We start from the raw sequence: 14,926 nt of genomic DNA, 5'->3' as shown, positions 1-14,926 counted from the left end.
GGCAAGGGATTCCTGAAGCACCAGCACTGCACTCCAGGCAAAGTACAATGAGAACAGAAGAATACGACACGATTGTTATTCATTAGGGGGGTTTCTTGGCATTGAAATAAAAGCAGTTTCCTTCTGAAATCATGGTTTTGTTTGTGCAATTTATTTATAGAAAGAAAAGCCACTTTTTTTTAACACTTCAAAACATTTTTCTAGCAGGGTAAATCCAGCAACACATATTGGTTATTGTGGAATTCCAGTTTCCAGGATCATCTAGGGAACTGGAGCTATCTCAAAGCCTATGGTTGGTTTCAGAAGAAGGACAAATGGCCTTAACTGGTTTCCAAAATGTTGGTTTGTCCTCATGGGGGGGGGCAGGAACTGTTGGCATATTTGGATGATATTGGGGGAGAATGCCTATTTGCTCTTCTGGATACACCTAAAAGCTTAGTCTGATGGCCATTCAGCCTTAGATTTGGGATGCAAAAGTTAAGGTGGGAAATATGGCCTTTGGGACGCTGGGTATTTTTCCCACTTAAGCGGTGCAGTTCCCATATATCACTATAGGCAGCGGTGACAGGCGGATACAAAAACAAATAAATAAAAATACAGTAAAATACTTGGTCAATGGTATCTCCAGCAGTCGAAAAGTTTAGGCACAAGCCCTCTTTAAATTCACTGGGAGATCTTGCAATAAAACTGTCAGAGGGCGCCTCACCAGCTTTATATGATTTTTTTATGCTGTGGAAGAGGAATTAACTGAGCTATTACCACAGCTGGATAGACATCTGCAAGCAAATGGGCTGTAGGTCTATGTTTTCATCTCCTACCATAGATCTGAGCCACATGTATTGAGCAAACCTAAGAGAGTAAATAGAACTGTCCCATATCCAGCTGCATGGTAGGGCCCTCGACTTTACTAGAAGCATCGGAAGACACAGTGATGCACAGGCAGGTCAGTGTGTAATTGGGGAATGGCCAGAAAACTCCCAGAATTCACTACCTGAAGGTTGACATCTTAGCTATGGCTACGCTTGCAACAAAAGTGGGTAAATCGGAGGGTCCTAGAACTGTCCTATATCCACAACACAACCCAGACCCTATTTATTTTAGGCCATAATTTTTATTTTGATGAGATGTTAACCCTAGTAGAATGGCAGGACTCCTTTCAGGGTTGGGATTGGGGCTGGATGGAGTGTAGTTTGAGCATATAAGGGTAAGAGCACACTGGGCGATTCGGGGAGATTTAGTCGCCTGGCGACTAATCGCCAAGACTTTGCAGCGACCAGTCTCCCCGAACGTCTTCCCTCACTCTGCGCTGGCTAAAATGAGATTGGTCAAAGTCGCGGCGATTAGTCGCCAGGCGACTAAATCTCCCCGAATCGACCAGTGTGCCCTTACCCTAAGGGTGGAGTTGAGGTTTGGCTATGCATAAGTATTGGACTCCACAATTCGTTAGAGCAACCCTGGCAGTAGACCACCATATCTTATGTCTATAGCCCATTTTTCCTACTTAAGCATTAGGGAGGGGGTTAAGCTACAGAGTCAACATAAGAACTGTATGTGCAAAATCCAATAAGAAGAGCGGGTGATAAGAAAGATAATTGGCAATAGAGGACGCTGGACATGAGAGAAGAGTCATATTGAACTGATCACGATGTACAAACTGCAGGACACAAATTGCTTGGCAGTTAATCTGATCAAGCAAACTGAGACGTCGAGGGAGGCCGTACTCTCCCCGTTCACTTACGTAACTGCCTACCTGGGGAGATAAAATCATAATGCTGGCTCTGTCTGCTTTCAATCTGCATTTTGGATGATTTATTAGTGTAGAAAAGCCAAAGAGATCGGCTAAAAAGACTTAAGGGTTCATTTACTGAAGGTGAGAGTTTGGTGATTGGCTGCTGCCCATAAGGGGGGCCTTCTCAGAGCACAGCAAAGAAACCATTGTCATTCTTCATTTGTCATTGGCCACAGACTAAGATCCAGAGAGCAGGGCCTTCTGATCCCATATTAATTCTGTAACCCTTATTTATTAGACCACAGTTTGTTATAAATTATTGTGCTGCTGTGTAATGTAATGTTGCTGTTGTTGATGATGATGATGATCTGTCATAATGGTTTTCAGTACTGGGGGTCAAAAGCAATTCTTTGTATCTAAAAAACAAAATCTCACACTAATTGGTCTCAAGCTGGGTGCCCCCATCCCCTTCGTTGTGCCTCTCCTTAGAGCAGAGGACATTATGAGTCTGCAAATGTGTAGCATCTCCAATATTCCTCTTATTATTTGTCTGACTCTATGTCATTTGACTCTAATTCAATTTAAGCTATCCTTTAAAGGAACTCGTTGCCTCCAAAAACAGTATCCAAACATGAGTTATTTATGACTTTTCAACCGAGAAACCTGTATTTCTTGTGTAGTACAGTTTTGGGCACCTCTGTACCAATGATAAGTAGATGAACCAGAAGAAGCGCAGGGAAGGGCAACTCTGATGCCGTGGATGATTTCACTTCCAAAGAAAGGCCTAACGCATTTTTTTGTTCTTCCGAGACAAGTGCCTGAAATAGGATATGATGAACATGTACAAATATTTGCATGGTCAGGCTAAACATTTGTCAACGTCACTATTTTCCATAGGGCGACGTGGATGAAGGACATCTATAGAGACCAGAGTAAGAGAGGTTTCACTATAGGATGGGCGTCTCTGCTGTAAGGGTAGTAAGGGCTTTTAGCAGTTGGAAATACTTACCTGGAAAGTTGATAATGAGGGATGTATTGGTGGGTTCCAAATGTGGGTGGGGTGCAAAAAGAAGGGCATTCACGCAAACCTACACACACACTATGTTCAGTTAACCTGCCTGTATCGCCCTCCCAGAACCAACAGAATGAAGGTATTATACATAAAATTGGCACCGTATTTCTCCTGCCATGTGTTCTGGAGCATTATGCTGTATGTGGAGCTGGCACTGTATTTCTACTGTCATGTGTTCTGGGGCATTATATATGGAATTGGCACTGTATTTATCCTGCCATGTCGTCTGGGGGTATTACACATGAAACTGGCACTGTATTTATACTGCCATGTGCTCTGGGGGGTATTATATATGGAACTGGCACTGTATTTACACTACCATGTGTTCTGGCGACATTAAAGATGGAACTGACACTGTATTTATCCTGCCATGTGTTCTGGGGCATTATATATGGAACTGGCACTGTATTTATCCTGCCATGTGTTCTGGGGGCATTATATATGGAACTGGCACTGTATTTATCCTGCCATGTGTTCTGGGGGCATTATATATGGAACTGGCACTGTATTTATCTTGCCATGTGTTCTGGGGGCATTATATATGGAATTGGCACTGTATTTATCCTGCCATGTGTTCTGGGGGCATTATATATGGAATTGGCACTGTATTTATCCTGCCATTTCTTCTGGGGGTATTACACATGAAACTGGCACTGTATTTATCCTGCCATGTGTTCTGGGGACATTATAGATGCAACTGCCACTGTATTTACACTATTATGTGGTAGTAATCTTTTCTAGTGTTACTTAATGAGGTCCCCACAGTCTTGTGGTGCAACAAGTTCAAAATGTTCTGGAGTGTTTTACGTTAACACTGTGAAAAATGTTCACTTTGCCAGGCTCTAAAATGTACCCATAATCCACCTGAGATGCCATAGGAATTAGTGTTAGCAGTCACAAATTTTGCTGTGTTTAGATTACATGCTGCTTTGGTGTCTGTGCAGCCATGCCCACTAAATAATACAAAAAATAATTAAATATCTCCTTTTAGAGTGTAGATTTTAAGGAAAATATGAAATCATTCCATGTGAAATAGACTCTGTGTATTACAGACCCCGTAGTTACCGTATGGACTTTCCAATTAGAGCAGCAAATGGTCTGAGAGTTTGTCCCTTGTAAAAAAAATAAATATACAACTTCCCATTTATTTCAATGAGCACCTTGTAACATTCACACATTGCAGCCTCTTATAAAAGAAAAAAAAATCATCATTGCAGATTAACCTGTTTCCTGTGACGGGGCTGCAAAACAGCACCAGATGCTTCAGAGAGCTTAAAGGCACAATAAAACCTCTTACCAAGCAAAGTTTTCTGCCATTTATTTTCTTTATGCATTTCTAGTTAGCTGTGTCGGCCTCCGTTGTGCTGTACACAAGAGCCTTATGCATGTGCATCTTTGTGTTCATTGATCTCAACGGGAGCGGCCATGATTGTTCTGACAAGATGACCTCGCCCTCTAATGAAAGCAGTCGCTGTCTCCCGCTCATACTGTTCTCCGCTTCGGATCAAAACAATGTTGCAGAAGTCAGAACTGGCAGTGTAGGGAATTGGAACAGCCAAACGGATACTGCTTTCAATAGAAATTTCACGTGCACATGGCTTTAAAACTATTGGGAATGTTTAAATTACTTTTAGTATTATGTAGAGAATGATATTCTGATACAATTTGCAATTGTTTTTTGATTTTTGCGTTGTTTGAGTTATTTAGCTTTTTTATTCAGCAGCTCTCCAGTTTTCCGCTTCAGCAAGCGGGTTGCTAGGGTCCAAATTACCATAGCAACCATGCATTGATTTGAATAAGAGACTGTAATATGAACAGGAGAGGCCTGAATAGAAAGACGAGTAATAAAAAGCAGCAATAATAATACATTTCTAGCCTTGGGGCAGTGGGAGACGGGGAGATTTGTCACATACAAACACACAAACATATAACATTCCACTATACATTCATTAAAGGGGTGGTTCACCTTTAAATTTACTTTTAGTGTATTTTAGAATGGCTACATCTAAGCAACTTTTCAATTGGTCTTTTTGTTTTTATTCATTATAGTTTCTGAATGATTTGCCTGCTTCTTCTGACTCTGTCCAGCTTTCAAATGGGGGTCACTGACCCCATGTAAAAAAAAAAATGCTCTACAAGGGAGGTGGCAGACGGGGCAATTTGTCACCCGTGACTATTTATGAACGACTGTGGGCTACCAATCTCCTGAAAATGCCTCTCCATTTAAAATAATTGAAATCGCTGGTGCTATGACCAACGTATCATTAAATCACCCGAAATTGCCTCTGGAGGATATCAATTATTTTAAATGGAGAGACATTTTCAGGGGATTTGTCGCCCGCAGTCGCTCATAAATAGTCACGGGTGACAAATTGCCCCGTCTGCCACCTCCCTTGTAGAGCATTTGTTTTTTTTTACATGGGGTCAGTGACCCCCATTTGAAAGCTGGACAGAGTCAGAAGAAGCAGGCAAATCATTCAGAAACTATAATGAATAAAAACAAAAAGACCAATTGAAAAGTTGCTTAGAAGTAGCGATTCTATAATACACTAAAAGTAAATTTAAAGGTTAACCACCACTTTAATGCATGTATAGTAGAATGTTAGATGTTTGTATGTTTAAATAGACCCGAAATCGGCTCACGCTGCCTGCAGGTACCATTGACATTGCTCCGAGTATTACAGACACATATTGCTCTGTGTGCCGTATTCTCCCCCTTCCAAGATGCACTGAATGGATGAATCCCCCCTTTCCTCTCCCAGGCCCTCTACTTGTTGCTTGTGGTTTATATAAGAACAGCGACTCTCTTCATCCCTCCAGGAAACCATTATTTGTGAGTTTCCTACTGCCGGGCCCTGAATGCGGCTCTGTCCTGCTGGTCGGCACTCTGAAACTTTAGGGAAAGAAGAGAATTCTGTATGTTCCCATCCAGTTCAACAACAGCCTCTGTGTAAGGCATGAAAGTCTTACCCTGCAGGACGGCATGAGCCAGACCATTAATTAAGTGTCCCGGAAGATGGGGGGAAATAGGGTTAATACTCCCTTCCCCCGTGTTGGATGGGGGTTAAGGGGAACAGGTGAAATGGCACAGTCCAAAGGTGTTCTGGCTTATGTGTTTGTAGGGGGCAAAGTGCTGCTGGCTGGGGCACTGCTGTACTACAACCAAGGTAGAGCTGCCACTTCAACCCCATAAAGGTTGACATTTTTTTGTAAAAAATAAGAATGTTCCAGTGCCTTATACTCATTTAGATATAGAAGAATTGTGCTTAATAAAGTAGTGTTTCAGGCTGATTTATTGAATATTTCTGCAAAACCCCTAATAATCCCTCCCTTCTCTTCCACTTCCTGCTTCCTGAATTCCCAGGCTGTGCAGGGGAGCCGACGGCACTCAGCTCACTGCACTGTAGGACAGGAACCAATCAGCAGCTAGCAGGACCTGATAGGGAACTGAAGCCTGTCTGTGCTCGTGTGATTGCAGGGCTGTGATTGGCTGTGCCCCTCCTACTGTGCTTCTGGCAGGGACCGTTAGGACCGGCCCACTGCTCATTTGAAACACAGACAGGGACCAGAGAACATCTATAGGGAGCTTTTTAAACATAATATACATTTTTAGCACCATGTAAAAGCAACACCATATATTACTTATAATTGCCTACAAAATTAGGGTTTTTTAATTTATTCTATATGTCTCCTTTAAGGGCTTTAGCACACGGGCAGATTCGGGGAGATTGTCGCCTCGAAGAAGAGTCGCCAGGCGACTAAATCTCCTCACGAGGAAACTTCGGGCGACTTTGGAAATCGAATCGCCGCAAGTGCATCGCCGCAGGCATTTTTTCATTTTAGCAGGGGGAAGGCAGTTCGGGGAGATTGTCACCCCAATGAAGAGCCAATTTCATCGCCAGGCGACTAAATCTCCCCGAATCTGCCCTAAAAGTGGACTCATATAAGGAGGGGGTCGTATACAGAGATCACTTGCAAGATCACTACGAGGATTCCCAGCTCATTCTCAAACAACCAGCAGCTGCAGACTGGTACATAGGGGATGCCCCCCATCCTGCCCTGTAGCAATGTAGTTATGGGGGGGGTCGCAGGTCTCTGCTCTCCATTTTGGAGATAAAGGGTAGGGCACAAATTGTAAAAACCTGACAGATAATACCTTTTTTTAATTTTGCAGCTCTTAAATTACCTCTCAACATAAAATCCATGTACTGAATGTCTTTAGATTGCTAGCTCTTGTAAGCAGAGACCTCCAATCATATTTTTATTCTGTATATGTAAAGAACAAGCCGTGTAGATGTATATATGTGCACTCAAGAGCTATATACATATATATAACCTGTAATTTTATCCATATAATTGGTGCTCTGTTATATATTGGGTATTGGTTAATATCATGGCACTGACATAGTCTGTGCCACAGTGGAGCTTACAATCTAATATGCCTATCACAGTCACACACACATAAGAGGGGCAGTTTCAGGGTGGGAGGAATTCGTGGTACCCTGAGGAACCCCACACAGACACAGGGAGACTATAATCACTCCCTGTGCCCAGCAATGCTAACAATTGCACCAGTGTGCCAGCCTTGAGCCTTCTGCAGATCCACTACCATATAATCATACCTCCCAACTGTCCCGTTTTTAGAGGGACAGTCCCTCTTTTGACAGCTCAACCCTCAGTCGTTTGTACTAGAAAGTCCCTTTTTTCTCTGCACTGAACAGCCGACAAAGCTTCTAACTTAATTGGCTTTTGGCAGAGAGCCCAGAACAGCCACAGCTGCAGAAAAGATACTTTTGTAACAATTTCGAGAGAAGCAAATAAGTAATTGTAACAATATAAGATAACAGGTCCCTTGGGAGAAGTGAGACTCAGCTTAAAGGGCAATTCACCTTTATTAGCAAAATTGTAATAACTGAAAAAAACCCACAGAAATATGTTCAAACTTTGATAACCTGCCAATTTTTTTTTTTAAAAAAAACATGGTAATTAGGGGGTGTGGCCACAAAATGGGCATGTCCCAAAAATGTCACCGTGCTACGCGCGCCAACTTTTTTGTCCTTTTTATTTCCAAAATGTTGGGAGGTATGCATATATTCCTTGCAATAGAGTAGCCCCTATAAAACTCTGCACTGCTGCTAGGGGACTAGTGCTGACATTTAGAGGGAACATATACATCATGCATGAGCAGACTTTATGCTCAGGTTACTTTACATTAGACATTGCTGTATGGGAGAGGGATATATCTTACTATTTCAACTTAAACTACTTAGTCTGTATCTGCACTTTTATTATGGATAGGAGCTGCCCTATCTTTTCCCTTTGGATTTCTCTATTTTTTGTATTCAGCTGCTATATGGCTCTATACAGCTCCCTAGATAACATGTTGCAGCACCCATAGGGAGTCATTCTATTTACTAATCTAGTGATTTATGAAGTCTAAGCAAGCTTGAGTTACATGTTGAAGGAGAATATAATTCTAAACAACTTTCCAATATACATTTAGCTGTTTATGTTCTCTGCACTGCTGGTTTTGACTCTTGACACAATGTAGCCAGCTGATTAGCATCATTTTGGTTAACAAGGGTTCGTAGTTTGCAGTCTCTGGTATTATGGGCAGCAGAGACCCCGTATTTAAGCTAATGAAAACGATCTATTAGATTAATATACTACTGTTTGGGACTGCACAGAGGTCCCTTGTTTCGACACCTCCAGGTATAAAGGCTTCTGTATGTTTCTGTGGTTTTGGCTGCAGAGAAAGAATTATTGTTCCTGATTGTGAACGGCATGCCCACAAATTACTCGTTATTGGCAAGGAATAATGGGAGGGGGGCTGGCAGTGGGGAAAGGGTTAATGGGAATGAGCTGTGCCCCTGTACTGCCATATAAATAACAATCTAACAACTCTGGCACAGACGCACAAGCAGAGCAGTGTGTAAGGTGCCGCTCACTGGGCTCTTTAATTGTATCCAGATGGCTGGAGCCAAACCCAGGAGAGGGAGCTGCAGGGAGTAACCCCTTGTATGCCAGACTGATGATTTTGGCGCGATCTGACGCACTGCGACAAAACGCATGCGACAAATCGCATGCAACGGAAATAAGGTAAGAGAGAAATGTCAGACTATGCGCACTGCGTCTGCATCCGACAGTCACGTTGGATCAACGCTGCAACTTCATCCGACATTTCTATCTTACCTTATTTCTGTTGCATGCGATTTGTCGCATCGCGCCGAAAAGGTCTGTGTAGTCCTACCCTAAGGGTAGAACTACATGGGCGACTTTGGTGCGTTTCCGGCAGATCTGACACGCTGTGCCAAAACGCAGGCATCAAAACGGATGCGACAGAGAATAAGGTGTTGCAGCGTTCATCCGACATGACAAGACTGTTGGATGCAATCACATCTGCATCCAAAAGTCGTGTCGGATGAACGCTGCGACAAGATCCGACATTTGTATTTCTTCTCCGTCGCATCCAATTTGACCCCTGCGTTTTGGCGCAGCCCGGAAACGCACTGAAGTCGCCCCTTGTAGTTCTACCCTAAAGAGTTGGGGAGCAACACAAGCATGAAAATGTTCCTGGTTGGTGCCAAATAAGGGATGTGATTGGCTATTTGGTACCCCCTATGTAGATGTGAATGATGGTTAAGGCATGCATTTAATGGACAGCACATTAGATGATATAGGTGATATAAATAGATAGAGAGATGGATAGATACAGTATATACTGTGTGTGTGTGTGTATATATATATATATATCTACACATCACTATTTTCACAGTCTACACACGGTGAGTCGCCCATAATTATAGCCCTAGTGTAAGGGGCATGGCTGGGTGTAACAGGGCATGTCTGGGGCATACTGTGTTTGTGACCAATAAATACCCAGACTTCAGTGGGTTGACACATCTTGGTGTAGGGTTGTTAACTGTTATTTTTTCGTTGTTTTTGCTGAAACTCCCTATGGAACAATCTTTACACTTGGGCTGGGCATTACAAAGACAGTGACATGATAAAGAGGATGACATTTAATTTGTTTGATCTAATTTAATCAAGACAGTTTGCTATAGCATTGGTTGATATAAAGAGACAGAAATGGAAATGTGTGCATCGCACCCCCACAATCTCACAGCAGTGTTAGTATCCCTGTACCCCTAATGGGATGTGACTGCCCTGCAATCTCTGCAGTTCATTTTTGTTTCATATACAAATTGGTTATTATTGCTGTCAGTGAGTGATTCTCATGCCCAGGCAGCAGGATGATTCCTGGCTTAGAGACTGTGCCATGTGGGCAATGCAGGAAATCCTATGGAGAAATGTTCCTTGTTGTGTCAGTGGGAATGATCTGCGTAGTTCTGCATGCCCGTCCTTTACCCAGCAGAACATATTGTCCTCATTAATGTCATTTCATAGGCCAGTCAATCGATCACTGCTGTTCTTTCATTTAAAGGACCAATGCTCTTTTATTTTTTATCATCTGTTATATTTATAATATATTGGCTGCAGTACTTATAATTCAGGCCCCATAGTAATAGTTGCAGGCCAGGGTGTAACAGGGCAGATCGGGGGTGTAGTTAGGCAGGCCAGAGTGTAACTGGGCTGATTTGGGGTGTAATTAGGCAGGCCATGGTGTAACTGGGCTGATTTGGGGTGTAATTAAGCAGGCTAGGGTGTAACAGACCATATCTGGGGTATAATTAAGTAGGCTAGGGTGTAACAGGGCAGATCTGGGGTGTAATTAGGCAGGCAGGCCAGGGTGTAACAGGGCTGATTTGGGGTGTAATTAAGCAGGCTAGGGTGTAACAGGACAGATCTGGGGTATAATTAGGCAGGCTAGGGTGTAACAGGCCAGGGTGTTACTGGACTGATTTGGGGTGTAATTAGGCAGGCTAGGGTGTAACAGGACAGATCTGGGGTATAATTGGGCAGGCTAGGGTGTAACAGGCCAGATCTGGGGTGTAATTAAGCAGGCTAGGGTGTAACAGGGCAGATTCGGGGTGTAATTAGGCAGGCCAGGGTGTAACTGGGCTGATTTGAGGTGTAATTAAGCAGGCTAGGGTGTAACAGGACAGATCTGGGGTGTAATTAGGCAGGCTAGGGTGTAACAGGGCTGATTTGGGGTGTAATTTGGCAGGCTAGGGTGTAACTGGGCTGATTTGGGGTATAATTAGGCAGGCCAGGGTGTAACAGAGCAGATCTGGGGTCTAATCAGGCAGGCAAGGGGTGTGACAAAAGGTCTGAATAAATTATAACAGCACATTTTAAATAAACCAAACCACCGTTTTTATGGGTAGGCTGGTGAAATACCAGCTGGGTGTTACCCCTAGGTGTAAACCTTAATCTTAAAAAAATTTATTGCCGTTCTACAAATCACAGCATACTCCCAGCATATTGTCAAGGGCTAAAGCATATAGTCCAGCAACACCAGAGATGCATCCATAAAGCAATACTGCTCAATAAAATAACTCCCCGGTGCAGGGAGCACATATAAAGCTCATGCAGATATGAGCCTGGGCAAAATTCTAACAAGACGTATATCACGTTCAGCCTTGCAAAGTACAGTTAGTGGGACAATGTTCCAGAACAAAAGCTCCTCCATGAGTTTATTATACTTTATTGCCGCTGAGCAGCCTGATGCACGGCTCAGACCTTCCTGTCCCATAGGAGAGTATCATGAAGAGCAAATGCTAATAAATCGCTTTGTAGTGCGTTTGTATCTCTTGCACACAGATGCCTAATACCCAGTTTATAAACCCCACTATAATCTCACTGTCCCCCTGAGCTCCCAGTAAATTCACTTTTCTCTCCTGGGGCCCATATCCAGCTCCTGCTTCCTATACACATGGCTAATCCCATGCATGTAGGAGCCATTGCAGCGGAGAAACAGCAAACTGATTTTGGGTTATTCATCGTCCCTGTGCAATAGTCACAAATTATAGATTAAAGGGTTTCATCTCAATGACTTTACTTGGCTACCTGAGAGGTGTCTCTTGGGTCCCCAGCAAATCTTCACAATATGTTAAAGAATGCTTGGTAGAACCACATTGCTATGGATGGTTTATTTACCCATTAACATGTCCATAGCCTTTTTTTAATAAAGAAACTGCAGATACAGTACATAACAATTGATTTGATCAAATAAAAGTCTCCTTCATCCACTCTCTATTGATCCCTAATAAGGGGAAGTTTTGCCGTTCAGCAAATTGCTAATAAACTGTATTTTCCACTAATATGATTATATAATGACTTAACCATAGGCAGCAGTTGGGAAGGGCTCCCACAGCGTTCATTACAGGCTTCCTTCTTCTGTTTACATATTTAAAGGGAAAATAGTCACTGATGAATTGATTTTAGGCTTCCGTTTTATTTTTCATGTCTTACTGGCAGCGACGTGACGGCACAAGCTTATGGACGTCACAATAGAGACAGCAGACCAAGTGTAGGGGGCAAAGGGAAGTGTTTGAAGAAGATAGTATTTGTAAAGTGGCTAAAACCTATCCCCGAATCACCCAGCCTCATTCCACGGCCCGGGAGAGAGCATTTGGCATCCACATGAATCGTACAGATGAATATTTTCCTTGTCTGGGGAAGTTATTACCCCTGTCTATGTCATAAAAAGAATTCATGCGCTTCAAGGCAACAGCCTTCTCTCTGCACTCTCCATTATAGGAAAATTTGGGGGAATAGAATAAAGAGGGGGGATTGTGCAAACTGAAGGGACGAGAAGAGGCAAATGGATATTAAAGCTCTTGGCCTAAAGGGGAAATGTATTCAGCTATTTAGAAAAAAATAGTTAATATCTGGAACAGATGTAAAGAACACAATGACCTGGTAAAGGCCCCCTACACACAGGTTTCCCTGCAGAATGATATATATTTGTGGTATCTCTTTGTACAAGAGAGTGGTCCCTAGAGTGCAAAGTGCGGCCCCATTCGGCTGAACACACCCCTTTTTTATGTCTGTTCACCTTGGCAGTAACCCATGGAAACCCAGTCAAGTTTTTGCATTCATTGTGCCTTTGGTTGAAAAATATTGAGCACTGATTGGTTGCTATGGGGTACTGCCTAGTGACAGATTTGCCTAGTGTTGACAAATGAGCCACAATTAACCTAAAGGGACAGATACTTCTTTGAATAACAATTTCATTTATGTGTATATTGGAAAATTACTTACAAGGTCGGACTGGCCCACCGGGACACCGGGAATAAGCCTGGTGGGCTCCAACCGGCAGTGGGGGCTGCAGTGTGGCAGTGGGGAAGGGGGTAGGTTGTAGTTCCACATTGGTGGGCCCTTGACTCAGGGCTTCCAGGTACAAATTCAACACTGGTTGCTTAGAATTTGTCTATTTTTATTCTTTGTAGGTGTCCTCTCCCTCCCTCCATATTTCAGTCCCTATAATGATGGCGCTGTTGTGGGAGATGGAGCCACGAATGCCTACACGCATCTGGAACTGCGGACACTGGAACAGTCCCTGCTTGCAACCTGCGTCGGCAGCATCTCCGAACTCAGTAAGTAGCACCCATGTTACTGATTCCAGGGCATCCCAGAAGGGTTAGGGTTAAGTTCCCCTTTAATAATTCAGAAGCTGTACTGAAGGGAGGGGATGGGGGGGGAATGAGGGTGGTTAGTACAATATTCTGCATTAAACATTATAAAACAATTTTATGGTTTCATTTGGTTCCCCTTTGAGATTGGAATTAGCGCTCAGATGTGGTTTGTTACATGTTTTGCATTTCAGAAGCAGCAGTGTCTCCATTTAATAAAGTAATAGCCCCGGGGGGGGCAGGGATCCCTGACACTGGAACTCATGTCTATTTGGGCGAGTTCCTGCAAATAATATTCATCCAGAACATTCTGCGGTACAGATATGTCATCAACATTTGATTTGGGAAGGTGGGACCATCCTATAAATTTCCTAACCTGTCACCTGGGGGCGGGAGTTGTTGGGCGTTTCCCGAAGGAAACTGAAGTTTTGGCCTCCAGTTTCAGCATATGAGAGAGACCATTGCAAAGCCACTATAGGGTTGCCACTTTTTCTGCGGCCGGCCAACAGTTATGGGAGCAGGCGGATGACATCAGAGGCGGGGCCTAATTTGGAAATCCGGACAGAAAGGTTTCACCTGGACAGCCCTTCCAAATACCAGGCTGTCCGGGTGAAATCTGGATAGGTGGCAACCCTAAGCCACCATCAGTAATCATGAGTCCCTACACTACTAAGCAGGGCTGGAACTAGGGGTAGGCAGACGAAGCATGTTCTTAAGGATCAGGGGGGACGCCAAGCAAGTACCTCTTCTGCCTACCCCTGTTCCAAGCCATTGTCCCCTCAGTGCTTGCCAGTGAATGTGCTCGTTCAGTCATGTGCACATGTGCGGCAGGCAGGTTGGCAGTGCAGAGTGGCCGGCTGGGTTGCAGAGGCTTGGCCTCTGAAACCGGCTTTGCCTCTGCAACCGGCTTGGGCCCCTCTGCTACTAAGTTAAGAGGGATCCCATTATTAGCCTACAGGTCACATCTGGGTGGTTGAATCTATCTACCAGCAAGTAAAGTAGGCTGCCAATGGAAAACATGCCCCATGTATGCATGACCACATCCCCTTATCTGCCCTGGGCAATAGTGATGTTTGGGTCAACAATAAAAATATCGCCACGCCAAACACTATCCGTCCCTCTTTTAAAACCAGGCCAACCTGTGAGCTGTTATTTTTACATACCCCTGTCTGCCCCTCTCCAACTTCATTGATGCAACATTGGACTGGGGGCCCAAGGCCCACCCGGGCTCCTGCTACAGGGATCCAGGTCTCTAGCCACAAATAGCGATTTATTGGGCAGGCATGGATTTGCTGCGAATTTCCACATTTCACCGTACGCAAATGTTTTTTGCGAAACTGCGGCAAAAATTTGCAGTGGAAAATTTGCCGCAACAAAAAAAATTGTCGCGCGTCAAAATGGTTGCGCACTAAAGATTTGCCACACGTCAAAATTAGTTGGACACCCATTGACTTTAATGCATTTAAACAAAAGAGTCGCGCATATAGAAATTGTTGCTCGTGTCAACATTGTTGATGCCCATTGACTTAAATGCGTGTTTTTTTTTTACTTCAATGCAAATTTTTCGCCCATCTCCAGCCACAAAGA

At 43.6% G+C, this 14,926-nt stretch overlaps 1 protein-coding gene across 1 annotated transcript in view; it reads left to right on the top strand.

Moving 5' to 3' along the window:
- abtb2.S (ankyrin repeat and BTB domain containing 2 S homeolog) overlaps window positions 1-14,926 on the top strand; it is a gene marked incomplete at its 5' end in the record, with an annotated part of 77,361 nt that overhangs the window by 47,701 nt on the left and 14,734 nt on the right. The window contains 1 exon segment of the mRNA NM_001094801.1: window positions 13,157-13,303. Coding sequence (NP_001088270.1) covers window positions 13,157-13,303 — 147 coding nt within the window.

Source organism: Xenopus laevis, chromosome 4S (assembly GCF_017654675.1).
Source record: "Xenopus laevis strain J_2021 chromosome 4S, Xenopus_laevis_v10.1, whole genome shotgun sequence".
Lineage (NCBI taxonomy): Eukaryota > Metazoa > Chordata > Amphibia > Anura > Pipidae > Xenopus > Xenopus laevis.
Note: the sequence above shows the minus strand (reverse complement) of the source record. Positions and strands in the feature narration are given on the sequence as shown.